Source organism: Triturus cristatus, chromosome 3_1, assembly GCF_964204655.1.
Source record: "Triturus cristatus chromosome 3_1, aTriCri1.1, whole genome shotgun sequence".
Classification (NCBI taxonomy): Eukaryota; Metazoa; Chordata; class Amphibia; order Caudata; family Salamandridae; genus Triturus; species Triturus cristatus.
In genome coordinates this window covers 1150331688-1150350254 of record NC_140583.1, presented here as the reverse complement: position 1 = coordinate 1150350254, position 18567 = coordinate 1150331688, and the positions used below count along the sequence as shown (strand labels likewise).

General features: G+C 39.6%; 1 protein-coding gene across 1 annotated transcript in view; it reads right to left on the bottom strand.

Moving 5' to 3' along the window:
- Window positions 1-2419: 2419 nt before the first annotated feature.
- Window positions 2420-18567, bottom strand: part of LOC146861651 (glycophorin-C-like) — a 214087-nt gene continuing 197939 nt past the window's right edge. The window contains exon 3 of the mRNA XM_085645997.1: window positions 2420-4083. Coding sequence (XP_085502123.1) covers window positions 3902-4083 — 182 coding nt within the window. The 3' untranslated portion in view covers window positions 2420-3901. The remainder of the gene's footprint in view (window positions 4084-18567) is intronic.

Below are 18567 nucleotides of genomic sequence, written 5' to 3'. Positions count from 1 at the left end.
GGCATTTAGGAGTCCTAAAGTTAGGACTCCTAACTTCTGTGAATACCGAAATGAGTAAGTGCCTTCTGTGAATACCAAAATGAGTAAGTGCCTTCTGTGAATACCAAAATGGTAGTAAGTTTGGGATTTTGTCTTAAGTTAGTTCTGTGAATCGGGCCCTTAAAGTTAGGATTTTTCTCAGTTTAGGAGTAGTAAAGTTAGGACTCCTAACTTTAGGACTCCTAAATGCCTTCTGTGAATACCGAAAGACTTAAAGTTAGGATTTTTCTCAGTTTAGGAGTAGTAAAGTTAGGACTCCCAACTTTAGGACTCCTAAATGCCTTCTGTGAATACCGAAAGTCTTAAAGTTAGGATTTTTCTCAGTTTAGCAGTAGTAAAGTTAGGACTCTTAAGGAGATTGAAAAAAGGTAGATGTTGGGAGCAAGCTCTGGAGGGATTCGTATCTCAGATCCTGGGTGTGTGTGGCACAGCATGTGCTTAGACTTCACTGGTGCCATGGGTGGCCTGGGGCATAGTAAAAGATTTTCTATGGTTATGGTTGACGTGTATTCAAAGTGGCTAGTAGTAAACATGTATTTAAGGTGGCTTGTAGTAACATTTTTGTGGGAAATTACCACACGGGCAACTATTGATGTTCTCAGGAAAGTCTTTAGGGAAGAAGGGTTCCCAGCACAACTCATCATGGACAATGGGACACAACTCACCTCGAGGGAGATGGAGGATTTCTAGCAATCCTGTGGTGTGACACATTCTTGTACGTACCTTTATAATGCTCATGCCAATGGGATGGTGGAAAGGGCCAACAGCATGTTAAAGGGAGCCTTGCAAATGGCGGTGACTAATTGTTTGGATGCAAAGAGTATGATCCTTGATTTGGTGTTTGCGTACCACACTACAGAGAATTCTGCCACTGGTAAAACTCCTTTTTGTGTGATACGTGGGAAGAAGCCGGGTTCGAAGCTTTGCCCACCTTGGATGTGTGATATTATTGAGGGGAAGAACAACACAGTTAATAGAAGTTTGGATTTTTAAGGGATTTATGAGATCTGGTTTGAAATCCAAAACATTTAGGGTTAGTCACACCAGATGTGAAGAAACGGGTGATGCGAGGATTGCTGCATGTGATTGGGTAAAGATAAAGTTGGAAAGAGGAAAAAGATGTTTGGACAGTTTTTTAGGGCCTTTTAAAGTAAATAAATTACACAGGTGGTATAGTGTGCTGTATAATGGTGAACACTGGAATTTGAGAAGAGTGGCCCAAGCATGGTGGGCAAAGGAATGGAGAAGATAGTGGAGACAATGACGGTTGAAGTGGGTTCACATTTATGTTGGATGAAGCCGTGCAATGAGGGAGTGAACGTGAGGTTTCCTCTGGATTGGGGGAAGATGGTGACGGTAGCGTGCATTATTGTGGAAGTGGAGCTTATAGCGTGTATAGGCATAGTGCAAGTAGGATTCCCAGGCCAAGAAGACAACAGGCTTAATTATTAGATTATATCCAATAATTCAGCATGTTATGTGCATGAATAGGGTAGGCATGTTTTTTTATGTTGTTTTTGTGGTAGTACATATTATTTGTTTTAGGTAACTTTCTTAGGCACTTAACCTCAGAATCCATTGTGCTACACCTTGTCAGTATATGGAACATTAATAATGTTATAGTGTTTTGCAATGTAACCCGGGTTATTGCTTAATCTGTAAAGGGAGGGTATGTGCTGTAATCTATGTTGGGGCTTGTGGGGCCCTGCCTCGCGTGTGCCCCAGAGTATTCTATAGCCTTTATGACGGGCCTCGGTGCGGTGTTCTGGCACTGGAAGTTGTTTGCTGCTTGGTGCAGGGAGCACCGCGTCAAGAGCCAAGTACTTGGTTTGACTCTTATCCAATGTGAAGGATATTACAACAAAGTAAGCTTCCATACTCCCCATATAATTGTGTCCCTTGACTTTTGTCATAGGTCTCTGTATCAGCTAATTTTGTTGAATGAGCAATGGTAGAGAAATGCACGCAGTCAGTGAACTGGAATTCTTCTGCTTGCTGGCAATTCAATGTCATTTACTGGAATGTATGCATTCAAGGTAAGTTCTTGGTGCACATTGTGCATGTGATATGAATAATGATGGTCTATTAGTCTGTCTGACTGTACATGTCTAAGAATGGTGACTTGACATCTCAGCGGGCATCATCACCACGTTTCCATAAAACGATGCGTCACTTTAAGTTCTTCTGCCAGTATTTTTAATGATCAATTTCATTTCTCTGAAATAATTATCTTACAATGTCTTGTCTCATGTAAGGAAAATCATCACTTGCATGTTTCGTAGATCAGATTCTCGTAGCTCATTATTTTAGAAAACACGGCATCATAAGTGCTTGGCCATTCATTGGGTAGCAATGTTAGGTATGCAGCACTTGGAAACGTAGGGTTATGCACTTTATTCAGCATAGCAGTGTGTAGAAAATGTGCTCTTAATGGTTTAGTCAGTTGAGGCTTAGAAATCTTTATGGTATAACTAAATTAAGTACTTTCATTGCAATTTACATTAATATTACCACAATCCCTTGCTTGGTTTATAAATGCTACGTTAAACTATACCTTCTATATTTTTCATGAAAAGCAATCACAGAATATGCAAAGAGCAGCTTTAACATTCAACATATGCAAAAGAAACGGTAAACAAAGAAAAAGGCTGTATAATTAAGTCTACAGACCAAAATTATGAAATGAAGGCACTAACTGGTAATACTCTGGCACAACCACCGATACAGCTGGCCATTTAAACATCATCTCATTGTTAAATATGGGTTCAATGATTATTGTCAATAGTTAGTCAAATGTACACTTGTTAAAATGTTGCTTTCACTGCTGAGATGTCACAAAAGTGACACACCAAATGTTTCACTGCTTTACATACCAGTACCAAAGTAAACCCACTATCCCTGCTCCAATAAAAGGGCACACACCCCTCAAGAAAATACACATTTTCCACATTGGACCAGACATAACAGCACGTAAATATCATGGTCTTATTAACAAAGAAACACAAAATACTGAAGTCTTAACACATTTGAAAGGCTGGAATTTCTAGAAATGAAAATAAAAACAGCTCACTCTATTAGAAGCTTTACCAACATCTACTACTGATCACATATGGGACTGAAACAAAAAGTGGAATTCTAGAGAAGTTACATTCAGCAAGGTAAACATTTTCCCTCCAACGGTCCTGCAAGAAATCATAGATAAATCAATCTTCACTCTCAGTCACTGGGCACCACGGGGTGAAAATCAACCTCCTTGTTGACAGATACCCAGCTCCATTCTACATATTTAGCCATAGTTATCCCAGGTTGGATGGCTTGAATGTTGAGGTTACGCTCATTCGATTGTGGGTATCACTTCATGGACACAACAGATTTCAACTTTGCTTCCACAGTTACTCATAAAACATATTGGACAATCTACACAATCAACATTCCATGTAGAATAATATTTCAGTAATCAATTTTAGTTTTTTACTTGTGTGGAAGAAAACAACCAAAACAACCATTTGTAAAAAATAATCTTGTGAAGAACATAAAAAACAAACTTAACATACTGCTTCTAATGCGATGAGATGCGACTTTAGTGTGTTGAAACATTCCATCATTAGCTTAAGATGTCCCCAGGAACAGTAATATCTTTCACAGATCATGTGCCATGTATGTGCTAAATGGAGATTTTCTGTAGGCTCCAACAAATCTTTTTACTTGGAGGTTATTTACATTTTTAACTCAACCATCGTAATCAAAGTTTGATTTTATTAGGTGCCTTCCTGGTAAACAAAATTCCAACCCAACCTCTAATCATTTTAAAGTTTCGGTGCAGCGCTGTAACAAGTAAAAACACATCCTTTTGCTAATTCTTTCAGATAAAGTATTCCTTTTTGCTATCATCCACATCTTCAAGGAGTGAGGGATCATCAGCACTCTCTGCGTACTCTGTGCCCTTATCTTCATTGGTTTGGTAGGTGCCCTTGTGCCGGTACATGTAACGCGCAGCCACTACCAGCAAGCAGACCAGGACCACTATCATGGCGGCGATGACACCTGTGGGGAGGCAAATGGATGGATTGGTTAAATGGCTTATTGACATCCTGCATCGTTATAATATTTAATATGACAACAAGAATTATGTTGCCCTACACACTTCAGGAACACATCGCTCCCACTTCATGTATGCCCCACTCTTAAAGGTACCACCAATATGCTCTTTTTCTGCTCTGTTTCTTCTTACCAACTTGTCTTTTAACTGCAGTGACCTGCAACTCACAGGTCTTTGTTTAATAAAGAAAAAAGCAAAATGTTTTGTTTGTATATCAGAATATCATAGCCCCGAAACATCGTCTGAGAAAAACATCTCTTAAATATTGCTTACTGCAATATCGTCTCATTGGATGTAGAATTTCTATTAACTCCAATAGGGCAATATATATTTGTTAATATTTCGTACACCAAATTTATGTCAGATGATATTCTGATGATAGGCTAGTTGCATATCCGCTGGACGCCATACATCCGGTTTGTTCTAGCTAAGGAAGGTCTCTCAAGAGCCAATCCTCCATGTGTACTCCATGTAAGTGTGTTTATCGCTTCTAGTTTGGTAACTTAAGACGGTGGTACAGGTTGATTCTTTTCAGAATGGTATTTTGTAAGATACTGGGACTTGTGAGGTAATTGGGCTCATTTGTTATGGCTGTGCTAAACCAGCATGGAGTTTGTTGTCAAGCTTCACATCGCAGGTGCTTAAGGCTGACCTTGTTAAGCAGGCCAACATTTAAACCCTGGTATTTATATACTAAAGGTGGATGGATTGGTTTGGCATTGCACATCTGGTGGAGCACAGCAGAGTCGGCACCTTGAGGCATAATGCAGATATAAAGACTCTTGATTCTGGGAGCCAGCATGTAACCAGCAAGACACAGTCTTTAGTTTTCTATCTCACTCATGGTGCCTCTAGACTTGCATCTGCTAGGGAATGTTGTCCCCAATATGGTTGATACAAATGTTGGGATGAGACTGAAGGTCGGATGTGGTTGCAGTAGCAACCACCTGTTTCCAAAACTGTGATTGGAATACACACACCAAAGATGCAGGTCCAGGATAATATTATAAGGAGGCAGCTCTATCAGAATTTGGCTTGAAAGCCACACTTTCAGTCCACTAAAAAAGTTTGGAAGGCAATTCCTTGGATTAACATTTGCTTCTGTGTGTGCCTTGTGGGCCAAAGTTTCAATACACTGTTAATGAAGACAATTTGCACTAGCATGCACTACCTACAACGCATTCTAAATGTCTCTTTACAAAAGGCCATGGGGTACTCTGTTATTATCCTACTCAGAGAGAAAAACTTGAATGATGTAAGAAGGCACTGTATTAAATCTAGAAAAGAGGGCAAGCATGTTCTAGCCCATTTTTAAGACTGTTGTCGAAGGCCTACTATGAACAAAACAATACATAGTGTGGGTGTTAGGTTAGTTCTTGTTTATTGGATAGCTTCCTCGTCTATCTCAGACCCTTTATCCTGATTTGATAGCATTCCTCCATATTCTTGTGTATGTCCTGCCCAGGATCATGACGGTCTCACCGAGTTTTGTTTGGATGGCATGTATCGTCCCAGTGCCAACGTTTGACTTTGCACTGCAATCCATTTGAGCCACTATTTTGTCTTCCTATCCCTCACTGTTCCTCCTCGTGTCCTGCTCTGCACTTTAATAAAAATGATCTCCCCTCTGTGGCATTTTACCCCTCCCCCTAAGCCTGCTGGTGTTGTGTGAACCACCCACTGTTGTATCGATAGGCAGCCATCTTAATTATTTTTTAAACCATTTTAAGATTGCCGTCCGCCTATTTACATAATCACTGAGAAATAAACTCACTAATTAATCCGAGTACAATTGTGGATTTTAATGACTGAATGGATCATATCAAATTAGCTTCACACCAGCTTCATCACCGCCCGAGGACCAACTGTAGCATGCCATGCACACATTCTACACACACCATAACATCACTGCATTAGTGCTGTCCTAGTTGTGCATATCACAAGTAGAACATAATTGTGGTGTTGGTTCTCCCACATACCAGCCCGTCATGGTGCTGTGAGATCGTGTGCGTACAGCACACATGTTGGTTTAGTTGGAGGTTGGGGTCAGAGTGTATCTCACTAAAGTGCTGGCCCCGAGCCTGAAGCCTGTGGCTGGGACCATGCTCTGTTGCACTACTTCTCAGCTGTCTGCGAGTTGAGTGCCCTGCGAACCAGCTGCTGTCTCGGTGGGCAACTCACTGGAGTGCTAGTGGAGAGGTAAGGGATGGAGGATAGCATACTGGTACCGAGAGCTGAGATCCTGTTCCTTCTCACCCAGTCCAGTATAAGACGCTATTTGTATGAATCAGAGTCCATGGGATGCACTGATCGTGAAATTGTCATTCCTTATTACCTCATGCACACTCACCCCTTACTCCTTCGCTTTGTTTAGCAGATGTGTCACTGTGACTGAGTGACCTCACCACATCCAAGATATGCAATATAGGAATCTCTCTGTCTTAGATAAACCTTACTGGGAATTGCATTCTTATTTATTCCACTACAAAATTGTTGTAGGTTAAGATATATATATATATATATATTTTGTCTGTATTGTTATTGACATTTGTGCTGCACTTTGTTGTTACTACAGCCTGCCCCAGTGACTTCATTGGTACAAGAGCACAGCGCCTAGATTGGAGAATGTGAAGGTGGAGTGTTCTATGGACTGACAGCTGCGAGGCAGACAGGAGATAGACAGCGGTGACGTGCGAGGCTTCTCATGTAAGAATGAATCATATAGTCTAAACTATGCAAGTCTCCAGACTCGTTTGTAAGAACCCTACATAATTTACGGCGACAACGGTGGCTCAAGAAGAAGCCCCGACCACTATTTCAAGGCACTGCACAGATGACATCTTGCTTGCAAGTGCAATTTGCACAGGCAGCAAATCCGGTCTATTGGAAAACACCAGACAGCAAATCCTGTCTTTTGGAAACTTACGGATCCTTTCCACAGAGGTCCTTTCTGCTGATTTAAAACTCGTTTAATGGATTTGCATCGCGCTGCTAGTCAACTGAGGCTGGGTGATGGAGGATATCACGATTGCAGGAAGAAGCTTTGTTTGTGATTGAAGGTAGTTTCTTGTAATCATGTTATCGCTTAAGCAAGTACTGCGTGTTGCTGGTGCGGGACGTTAAGGTAATTTATTTGTGGTTTTTTTTTTTTTTTGGAGGGGGGTTATTTGATCCTTTGCGAGCCTAACAGTCATTGTACTTTGTGGATTTTCAAATGCTTTCAGTGTTCTACAGTAGCTAGTGGTTCTGTGTTTACCTGCACTTGAATTGGGGGATCAATCGTCCTAGAATACAGCCATTCTTCGTTTCTGGGCATCGATAGTCTTCACACTTGACGCTATGACGCAATAACTCGGCAGCACGCAAAGAAGGAACACTCTATTTCTGGTGGAAACATACACAACGTGCTGCAGGATCATCGATGAGGAGGCTCCAATTCCTGTAGAGACGCATGAATTTTGACTTACTGCAGCCATTTTGCAGGTCTGGGAAGTTATTAATGGTTTACATGGAGGTTCAGGCTGGAGCTGACTATTTTAGTCGGTGTGAGCGTTTCTAAAGCATGGGGACGAGCACACCTTCTGGAAACAAAACTTGGCATTTCCACATGTGTTTTGAACAGTGGACTGAATCACGGTGACACGCACACCTCCTGGAGACAATACTTGGTATTTGATGTATGTCTTCTACGGTAAAGCACACCAATAATGGTGTTTTTCTGCTTCAGTGTTCTTTTTCTTAGCAATGTTTATTTTAAGGTATTTGTGAAATTTTATGCATTTTACGCAGTCTTTTTCCTATATATATATATATATATATATATATATATATATATATATATATATATATATATATATATATATATATATATATATATATATATATATATATATATATATATATATATATATATATATATATATATATATATATATATATATATATATATATATATGTTTTTTTTCCCCCTTGTCTGTTCTCTTTATTCAAATGTCAAATGTACGTCTTCGCAATTTATAGCCCAGCCATCTCTTTTCTTCTAGTCTGCTGGGAAACAACTATTTAAGTGGCTTAAATGGTACATGCATTTTGAAAGTAATTTATTGGATATAGTTACTAGGAAGTTTCAATCTGAAAGAAAAAAAAGGGATTTTACTAAGTTGCGGCTCAAGAAATGTTTGACAACTTACCTGAACTTGACCCATCTATGGATGAAGATGTGCCTAGGGTACCTATTGTGAAACTGTGCGAGTCAGAAAAAGCTATTTTGCGCACAGTCTAATGTTATAATTGAAACATGTTACTTTTTTTACGAAAACAAAGCACTGAAGAAACTATAGATGAACTCATTGCTAACTTAAGGACTTTGGCCGTGTCTTGCAAATTTGATAGTAGCATTGACACATACCTTCGTGATCCATTAGTTTTGGACTGCTACAAAAAGGAGATACAGGAAAGATTATTATGCACATCGTTAGATCCTGATTGTGGTGGAGGAATATTTGCAAGAAATGGAAACTGTTATGGCAAACCATCCTTACTGACGGTATATTCTGGCAGTGTGGGCTCTTTTAAAGATTAATTAAAAGGTGATACTGCAGTGTTTAAAGATTAAATTGGATGTGTTAAGGTTTTTTTTTTTTACATGACATTGTATTGAAGCAGGGAGCCTGTTCAGTCATCCATAAAGTCAGGAATGTACCTTTAAGCATTCGCAAAGACTTAAACGTTTTACTTGAAAAGATGTGTGAGGACAAAATCATTGTTCCTATTGAGTGCTCTGAGTGGGTGTCAAGTATTGTTATCGCATGAAAAAAAACTTGGAGATCAGGCTGTGTGCTGATCTTCGTTCTCTTAATACAAATATTATGGTCAAATGTCACCCTTTACCAAAAATACAAGAGATGTTAGCACAGATTGGGGATGCATGCATTTTTAGTACTATTGACTTAAAAGCTGCACAGAACCAGATAAGGTTGACTGATAGATTACAACATCTCACTACCTTCACCGCACCTTTTAGTATGTTCAAATACCTTAGACTACCTTTCGGATTAGCCTCGGTGGCTAGTGTCTTTCAAAGACTGATGGACAGTTTGTTTGAAGGCATGTCTGGTGTGATGACACACCAGGATGTCATTCTTATCTTTGCTGCTGACATGCAACAAAATGATGTGATCTTGCGTGAGGTACTATCTGTTTAACTAGAATATGGCATGACTATACACAAAAACAAATGTAAATTTACAGCCAGTTAAATTGAGTCTTTGGGCCATCGTGTTTCTGCTAGAGATAGTGAGCCAAAGGACAATTTTCTCAGAACAATAAAGGAGGCACCTACGCCAAAGGATAAAGACAGTCTACCAGTAGCGGCTCCTGGAGGGAGTGCTGCGGGGCGGTGAGTAGCAGGGTGGGGGGTGGTAAACTACGTCATACGGCCGAACAGAGGTAAGCAAACAAATAAAACAAATTTCGTTGCGCGCACTGCTTTGCATTAGGCAATGCAGTGCACGCAATGAAATTCGTTTTATTTATTTATTTATTTGTTTACTTACCTCTGTTCCGCCGTATGCCATAGGTTACTACCCCCACCATGCTCCTCCCACGCCCAACAGCAGTCCCTCCAGGAGCCGCTACTGCAGTCTATGGTACTTTTTAGGACTCGGTGAATATCAAGCCAGGTTTGTGTGTGGATTTAGTGTGATAACTGAACCCTTGATGAAATTATTACATAAGAAAGAGACATTTTGCTGGACAATTGAGTAAACAGAAGCATTTGAGAAGGGTAAAAAGGTTGATTTTGAATTGTGATTTTTTAAAAACCTTTTATTCAGGGAAAAACCTGCGAAGTCACTGTAGATGTAAGTGTATATGGTTTAGGGGCTGTTTTGAGTCAAAGAATTGTAAGCAAGGTAAGAACTATTGCATATATCTCTTCCACTCTCAATGATGCTGAACTGAAATACAGCACACTCGAAAGGGAAACCTTGGCCTGTGTCTGGGCAATTAACAAATTTAAAACATACCTTTGGGGTCAAAGATTTAGGGTTTTGACTGATCATAAACCCCTGGTTTATCTCATGAGTGATAAACGAGTTGGAAGATCATTGTCGAGATTGATATCATCTTTGCAAGAGTTTGATTTTGAAATTTCTTATGTGCCTGGCAGCTTGAATGCACGGACAGACTGTGTCGTAATCCATAGACAAGGCGTCACAAAAGTACAAGGAAAACTTATTTATTCCATATGTAATTACACAGGCAAGCCACCAGCAACTCTCTTCTACTTGGCTGCCACTAACTGTCCTTTCGCCGATTCCCTCCTCGAGCATGGACCCAATGTACTGGATTCCATGCTCAACATTCTACTCAGGTGGAAGAGGTGAATACTACATGGGTTTTCCCTTGAAGGAAAATATATTTACATTAAAATCATCAAGAAAGAAAACACATCACATATATATGTGAAGGAAAAATGATACTAGCACCTAGCAATTTGAACTACAAACACATGCACATTAAATAAAACTAAACACAAATGGAGAAGAAAACAATTCCCTCAGAAAATGCACCATAACTAATATAATAGAGAAAAACTGAGGGGAAAAAAAAGATGAATAACAGTAGCGTCAGAAAATTGTAAAAGCGTTATCTCCGGAACCGCAAAGATAGCATCCTTGTCCTAGTGCTACGTCTGACACATCCATCTCTCCTCTCTTTCATCACTCTCTCTGTACCTCGATCACTATCAATACAACCATCGTGATTTACCACATACATACTGGTCAATCTGCTGGCATTCCACCCTTAGCCTCCCTCAATTTGTACACTGTTCCCATTCACTTCCATAACTCTCACAGGTGATCCTAACTTGGATTCGCCTTTCCTCACATGCACAGGTTTCTTGATACGCACAAAATACCCAACCTCAATTTCAAATCTTCTGGCTTTTTTCCACATCAAAATATTGTTTTTGCTTGAATTGGGCAAGCTCAACATGGTCACGCACTCTGCCATGTAACCATTCCCTAGTTTGACCCACTTATTCATCCAAGCCGGACAAAAACTTGTGGTTGCTCTACGACCAAGTAAAAACAACTCTAACGGTGAGACACCACTAGAAGCATGAGGAGTTGTGCGATAGAACCACAACATTGTTCTCACTGAATTAGTCACAGCACATTTATTTTTGACTGCCCACTGTATACACTCCCCCAACACTCGATTCATCCTCTCCACTAGATCATTTGTTTAGGGATGATACGCAATCTTTTTAGATGTTTTACTTCACTGGATTTCAAATAATCCCACCACTTCACTAGACACAAGCTGTTTTTTTTTGTCAGAGACCAGTGTAGCTCGAAAGCCCTCTTTTAGAAAAACATCTTTCAAAAATTCAACAACTGCTCCAGCTGTGACTGCCCACAGAAACGTGACTTCTGGCCATTAAGTGTAATAATGCATCATGACTAACGCAAATTTTGATGAAGGTGCCAATTTGTGGAAAGGTCCCACAATGTCTATTCCATCTTTCTCCCATGATTCAGCAGGCAGTTCAATGGAGCACAGGGGTGGAGTGTGCATTTTGATAGTTTTGCCACTGCCAGCACATATCACAGATTCTTTAACCACTTCATCAATCTCAGGCCACCAAAAGGACATCCTCATCCATTTCCTTGTCATGGTTGCCCTAAGATGACCTTCATGGGCACAAACTATGATTTTTTTCCTCAGAACAACTGGTGAAACCAAATTATCTGCCCTCATCAACAATCCATCCTCAACTGATAAGTCATCTGCTACCATTACAAACATTTTGAAATCGAAGTCACATATTTCTTGACTAACTTGATAGAAGTATGGTCTTCCAATGTCTTTCGCCACTCACTTTCGGAAATGGCACACAACTCCGGTAGATCAATTGCAACCACCAAACAATCAATCTCATTATCATCTACTGCATCACCTTTATCCTCAACATACTCAGAGCTGCATGACATATAGTCCGCATATCCATTCCTACTACCAGGGATGTACTCTGGTAAAAAATCAAATTGGAGAAGCTTTGAGGACAGCCGTGCTGTACATGGAATAAACCCTGTAGTATTCCATCCACTCAAAATGTAAATCAATAGTTTCTGATCAGTTTGTATTCTGAGCTTCCTACCCCACACATAATTCCGGAACCTCATAACTGCCCAACAGCAGGCTAACAGCTCTTTCTCAATTGGGGGGTCCTGTTTTTCAGCTGAAGTTAAAACACGTGATGTATAACCAATAGTTATGATTTCACCACCTTCCTCTTGACTAAGTGCAGCCCCTACACCTACAGTGCTAGTATCCAAAGTCAAAATGCATTGCAATGCAGGATCATAATGTTTTAAAATTTTGGGAGAAACAATTTGGGTTTTGACCCGCTCAAAAACCTCCTGACACTCTGCATCCCACACAAAAGCAACACCCTTCATAACTAGGGATGATAAAGGTCTCCACCTGCTAGCAAAATTTTGAATAAACCTCAAATAAAATTCACATAGTCCCAAGAAAGACTTCAGTCCAGCCATATCCACAGGTGGGTTTGTCTGATTTATACTGTCAACCAAACTAGACTTCAGGGTAACTCCTTCGCTGCTCACAGAATGTCCCGGATACTCAACCTTGTCAGTTAGAAAAAACACACTTGTCGCTTCTCAGTACCACCCCTTTCTTTTGGAATCTGTCTAACACTTCTTCAAGAATCCGATCATGTGTCTGCCTATCTGGTGCAAAGATTAAAATATTGTCTTGAAACACAGATAACCCATTGATGCATTTCAGTATATCCACCATAGTAAGTTGAAAAACCGAGGCCGCTGATGCCAGACCAAAAGGCATGCAGCAATACTGAGAGGTACCAAACGAGGAGAGAAACGCTGTTAAATGTCTTGATTCTGGCTCCAATTCAATTTGATGGTAGGCGGAAGCTGGGTTGAGTTTGGTAAAGACTCTGGCCCCATTCAGAATAGCGAGTAGTTCATTGATGTTTGGTAAAGGTTACGAATCTATGCAGATTTCCTTATTAAGGCAGCGCATGTCCACACAAATCCTAAGCTCCGCATACTGTTTGCGAGCCAACACCAAGGGAGATAGCTATAACGATGTATCAATGGGTTTAATTATGCAGTTTTTCACTAAAGTTTCGAGCTCCCTTTCTAGATCTTTTCGTATACTGAATGGCACACTCCTGAGCTTGTGTTTTACAGGCTGTGCACCTTCTTTTACTATTATACAATATTTATAGTCTTGAACTCTCACCCAATTCACCTGAGAATACATACGGGGATTTATTTATATGGTTCTCTAATTCAAGACTGTCCCTTACCACCATCACCTTCTCATTAGCTCCTGGTTTGAGAACCAATGCAAATAAACCCTGGTGCAGCCACCCTGGGATGTTCAACCCCTTGTGAGCCACATAAACCTTCTCGGCTATTTTCTGTCCCTTGAATTCCATTATGTCTTCAATGTAGCCACGGAGTTTATACTGCGCCCCTCATATGATACTGCTTATCGGTCTGGTGGTAACAACTGCCTAGTGGGCCACACATTTTCAAATAAACTTTCTGTGATCATGGTGATCTGTGCTCAAGAAAAACCAACAATTTCAACTTCTTTTCCCCACCATGACATACAGATCTACGCACAAATCGGGATTACCAGTTAGAATTCATTACTTTGTACCACCTTGACCATGTCCCTTAGATCCTTATTTATGTACAGTTAATCCTCTTCACAAATGTCACTGTCGGACACATATGTGACAGATGACTGTTGTTTAGTCTTGGAAGCTTGACACACTTTGGCAAAGTGACCCTGCCTATTGCACAATCTACAAGCAACGAACCTTGCTGGGCATTGTCTCCCGCCTCTTCCAAGTGTGCGGTAGCCACACCAAAAGCAAATGTTTTGTTGAGAGAAAAACGATATGGGTCAGTTAGAATTGTTGCGGATCAGGGCCAAGCACCGCCAGCATCATAATCATAGCCAGCCTTTCCGCGGCGGTTGAACCGCCATGGATAGGCATGCGGAGAATGTCTCTAGGGGCCCATTGCGGGCCCCCAATGTGTTGGGGGTGTGTATGGGTGCACTGTATCCCTGTACCAGGTGGCAGGCACTGTGCAGTGCCTGCCACGCAGTGCAGTGACATGCTTCTTTTCACACTGCGGCGGTGCTGCTGGCAGCAGCAACCGCCGCAATGTTAATCACCAGAATCCGACCACCGTGGTCGAATTTCGACTGCGGAACATCCTAATTGGACCGGCGGTTATGCCGCGGTCCTTGCGGGCGGTCTTTTCCTGCTACCATGGCGGTTGGGGAGATTTTACGACTGCCATCCTAATAGACCCCTAAGTTTCTCTACAGTTTGTTGATATTAATCCAATTCATCCTGCCCCAGATCAACAGGTTCAGGCAAATGTTTCAATTTGGCTCTTCCCTCGAACCCTAGTGCATGTAGAAGAAGGTACCTCCTTCGCTCCGCCCTGAAACAAAGTGCCCCACTGGCCCCCAAATAAGTTTCGAACGCCTCAAGTCACTGGTTCCAAAGTATGGGAGCCTCACCTGGGGTTTCTAAAAATGGTGGTGGCGGTGTTACAGCCTGCATGACTTGGATTTCAATGAGGCAATCCAATAAATATAGTAGTAATTTCACAGAAAGCTGTGGGGTTTAAAATGGACTCATCAGCAACTGCTTGTTAAAAAAAACCTCCACAGATATCACAAAGGCTGTGATACCATTTCAGCTCACAAGAAAAACAGCATGCACTCCAAAATGCTGTGCAGATCAGTGTTGTAGCCGTGGTTCTACATGTCCGCATGGAGTATACAGGTACCACAGCTGAACTACTCACAACAATCTTGTTCACATAACGCCACCTAAATGCAAATGACCTGCAATATTGCTGTGCAGATCAGCGCTGTGTAGTGCTTAATTGTTGATGAGGTTAGCTTCTGCTTTGCCTCCTAAATGTGATACAGGGACCGCACACTAAAGTACAAAATCCACCGTGAATAAATGACCTGCAATTTCGCTGTGCAGATCAGCATGTCAAAGTACTTACTGATTTGCCAGTCTGTGCTGGCTTCACCTTCTCATTGTGTCTGCACACATGTCCAAATAACATATAACGCTGCTCCTGCAGACTCCCGTTCACTGCTGCATTTAAGTAGTTGTTTCTCATCTCCAAGGAGAACAAACAGGCACCCGACTCCAACTTCGCTCTTATGCAGCACCGCAATCTGTCTGTGCAGCAAAGCCATCTTCGCAGTTCATTTTCAAAATGGTACAAACTCACAATGTGGATGGCCTCTGTGGGTTCGTGTGAGTGACTCGCCATCTCATCGCCAAAATTCATGTTGTAATCCAAAGACGAGGCATCACAAGAGTAGGTGCAGAGCCAGAATATCGAATCAAGAATATCGAGTTGCACAAATATCAAGTTGCAAATATCGTAGGTCAGAAATATCAGCATACATTTTCTCATGGTCAAGAATGTCGATTTTAGGTAAGTAATATCGATGTTAAAAATATTGAAGTGTTTAATATCGTTTGCAAAAATACAGTTGTTGGAAATATTGTTTATTAATGTTATGTATTTTAGTATATATTTTATATGTATGTGTTGTATGTTTTTTTGTATAAGAATTGTTAGTATTTTTGATATAAGTGTTACATTTTTGGTAGTTATTTTTTTTAATTTGAATTTTGCGTTTTTAGTTCCGTAGCACGTTGTGGGTTTAAAAGAGAATAGGGTGGGAAGTAATTTAATCATATTAAATGTATTGATTATTTTCTATTTATTAATGTTTGTTTTATTGAGATGTTATAGAATTAAATGTGTAAATTAATTTACTATTAATTAATAATTGATTGTAAAATTAATTTAAATTATTTAATTGGTAATTAATTAGGGTAATTGTGTAATTAATTTTAGGTGGGTGTTATGGTGTTTATAGGTGTTAAGTGTGGGGATTAATTTATTTTTAAATGATGAATTAATAATTGGCTAATCCAATTTTACTTAATTAACTGGTAATTAATTATGGTATTTGTGGAATTAATTTTAGGTATTTTAGTGTTTATAGGAGTGAAGGGAGGGAAGTAATTTGTATTTAATTAATATATAGTTGTTAATTAATGTTAATTATTTGATATGTATTTTGGGTAATTGTTTAATTTTTTGGTCTGGTGTTTTTACTTTTAAATGGGTAAAGGATGGGTGTTAAATACATTTTAATCACTTTATTATTAGTTGTTAATAGTAATAGTTTTAAGTTTATAAATACGTTTTAATTGTGTTTTATTATTTAAACGTTTAATTTAGGTGTGTGTTATAGTTATCATAGTGTTAGCGTGTATGTAGTGAATTAATGTTTATTAGTTTTTTTATTAATAATATTTTTAAAATAGATTATTAATTGTTCATTTTGAAAAGAAATTAACTGAAAATGTTGGTGTTTTTTTATTGGTGTGGTGTAATAGGGTAGGAAATACAATAAATACATTTATGTATTAATTTATTTGTAAATGTTTTCTAGTTTAAAATATTTTGTTTTATAAATGTATTTATTTTATATTATACATTATTTGTAGGTTTTTATGTAATTAACCCCTTCTGTGCCACGCCCTTTCACCCTCCTGTGCCGGGCGTTTAATTAGTGGGTGGGGTTCATGACGAGATAGTCTCGTCATGGGCACAGCGCGACCGTGCTCCATGACGAGACTATCTCGTCATGGGCACAGAAGAGGTTAATATAATACTTTTATTGTTTATATATTTAATATATTTGATTTTTTATTTCTAATTATTGTTTATTTTTATGATTATTTAAATAATTTTTAATGTTTTTTTCATTTTGTTTAAACTGTTTTTGGTTTCTTTGCTATCCATCACTTTCCCTACTGTTGCACTCACTGCAGTGGGAATAGTAATTTCTACCCCTCCGCGTTCCAACACTTTCCCTATTGTTGCAGTGTGTGGAGTGGGAATAGCAATTTTTACCCCTCCGCTATCCAATACTTTCCCTACTGTTGCACTCACTGGAGTGGGAATAGTAATTTTACCCCTCCACTATCCCACACTTTCCCTACTGTTGCACTCTTTGAAGTGGGAATAGTCATTTTTTCCTCTCCGCTATCCAACACTTTCCCTACTGTTGCTCTTACTAGAGTTGGAATAAAAATTGTTACCTCTTGGCTATCCATCACTTTTCCTACTGTTGCACTGTTTGGAGTGGGAAAAGTAATTTTTACCCCTCTGTTATCCAACACTTTCCCTACTGTTCCACTGATTGTATTGGGAAATTTAAGTGTAAATATGTTTTAATAGTTTTGTGTTTAGAATTATTACAGAATTGTTTTTTATATTTTAAATTATTGATATATATATTTTATTTATATATAATTTTAAAGATTTAAAATAAATTAAAGATAATAGTTTATTAATTATTTGAAAGTAAATATATTATCTACTGGCGGTCGCCAGTAGATAGTTATAGTTAGGACCGTGTTTCCATAGGAAATCCGCAACATTCTATTTGAAATAACTTTGGCGCCGGTTGACGAATCCTCGCAAAATTTTCAAAATAGGTGGGGTGCTCCGCTCCGCTCCTACCCTGAAAGTCTTGGGGTGATTCGTCAAGCGGGGGCCGAGAAAAGAGGGGGGTCCCAAAACACGATTTCCCCATGCATTTTTCCATAGGGACCTTTAGTCCAAGGTACAGCCCGAACGGCTGAACAGAATTACTTGAAATTTGGCAGAGAGGTAGTCCTCAGGTCAGGGAAGTGCCTTTTGCAGGTCTGGTGTCAATCTGTTCAGTAGTTCCTGAGAAAATCAAAAGTAAAATCATATATATATGTGGGCGGAGCCTAACGACACATCTCATCCTGAGATCTGATTGGCTGTCAGCACTTCATCCAAGAAGTGTTGGCAGCCATCTTGGGACCAATATACATGATAGCACCTCATTAAAAAGCATTGCAGTTAATAGAAGGTTTTAAGACTTTAGTTACATTATAAATCATTTGTTGATGGTACCATACTCATTTTAGGAATTGTGGTATGTTCTAAGGTGATGTCACCATGTGAAAAAGCCTTCTGCTGGGATATCATGATTGAGAGAAAAATATTTTCTCATGCTTTTCCCACAGAGGTTTGGAAGGTGATCTATAAGCTAAACTGAGAGCATATTTTCTGTAAATTCACATTATCTTTCTCAGTCATGTGAGAATGAAGTCTGACATTCTCAGTAAAACATGTACATCCAACAAGGGCAGAGACTGTCAGTTGATTCCTTTGTGTTCTACTGCAGCTTCCCAGAGTGTTCCAAAGAACAAGTAGAGCGCTAACAGTCCTACTTATGATAAACGTATGGCACACCTGAAGCCATCT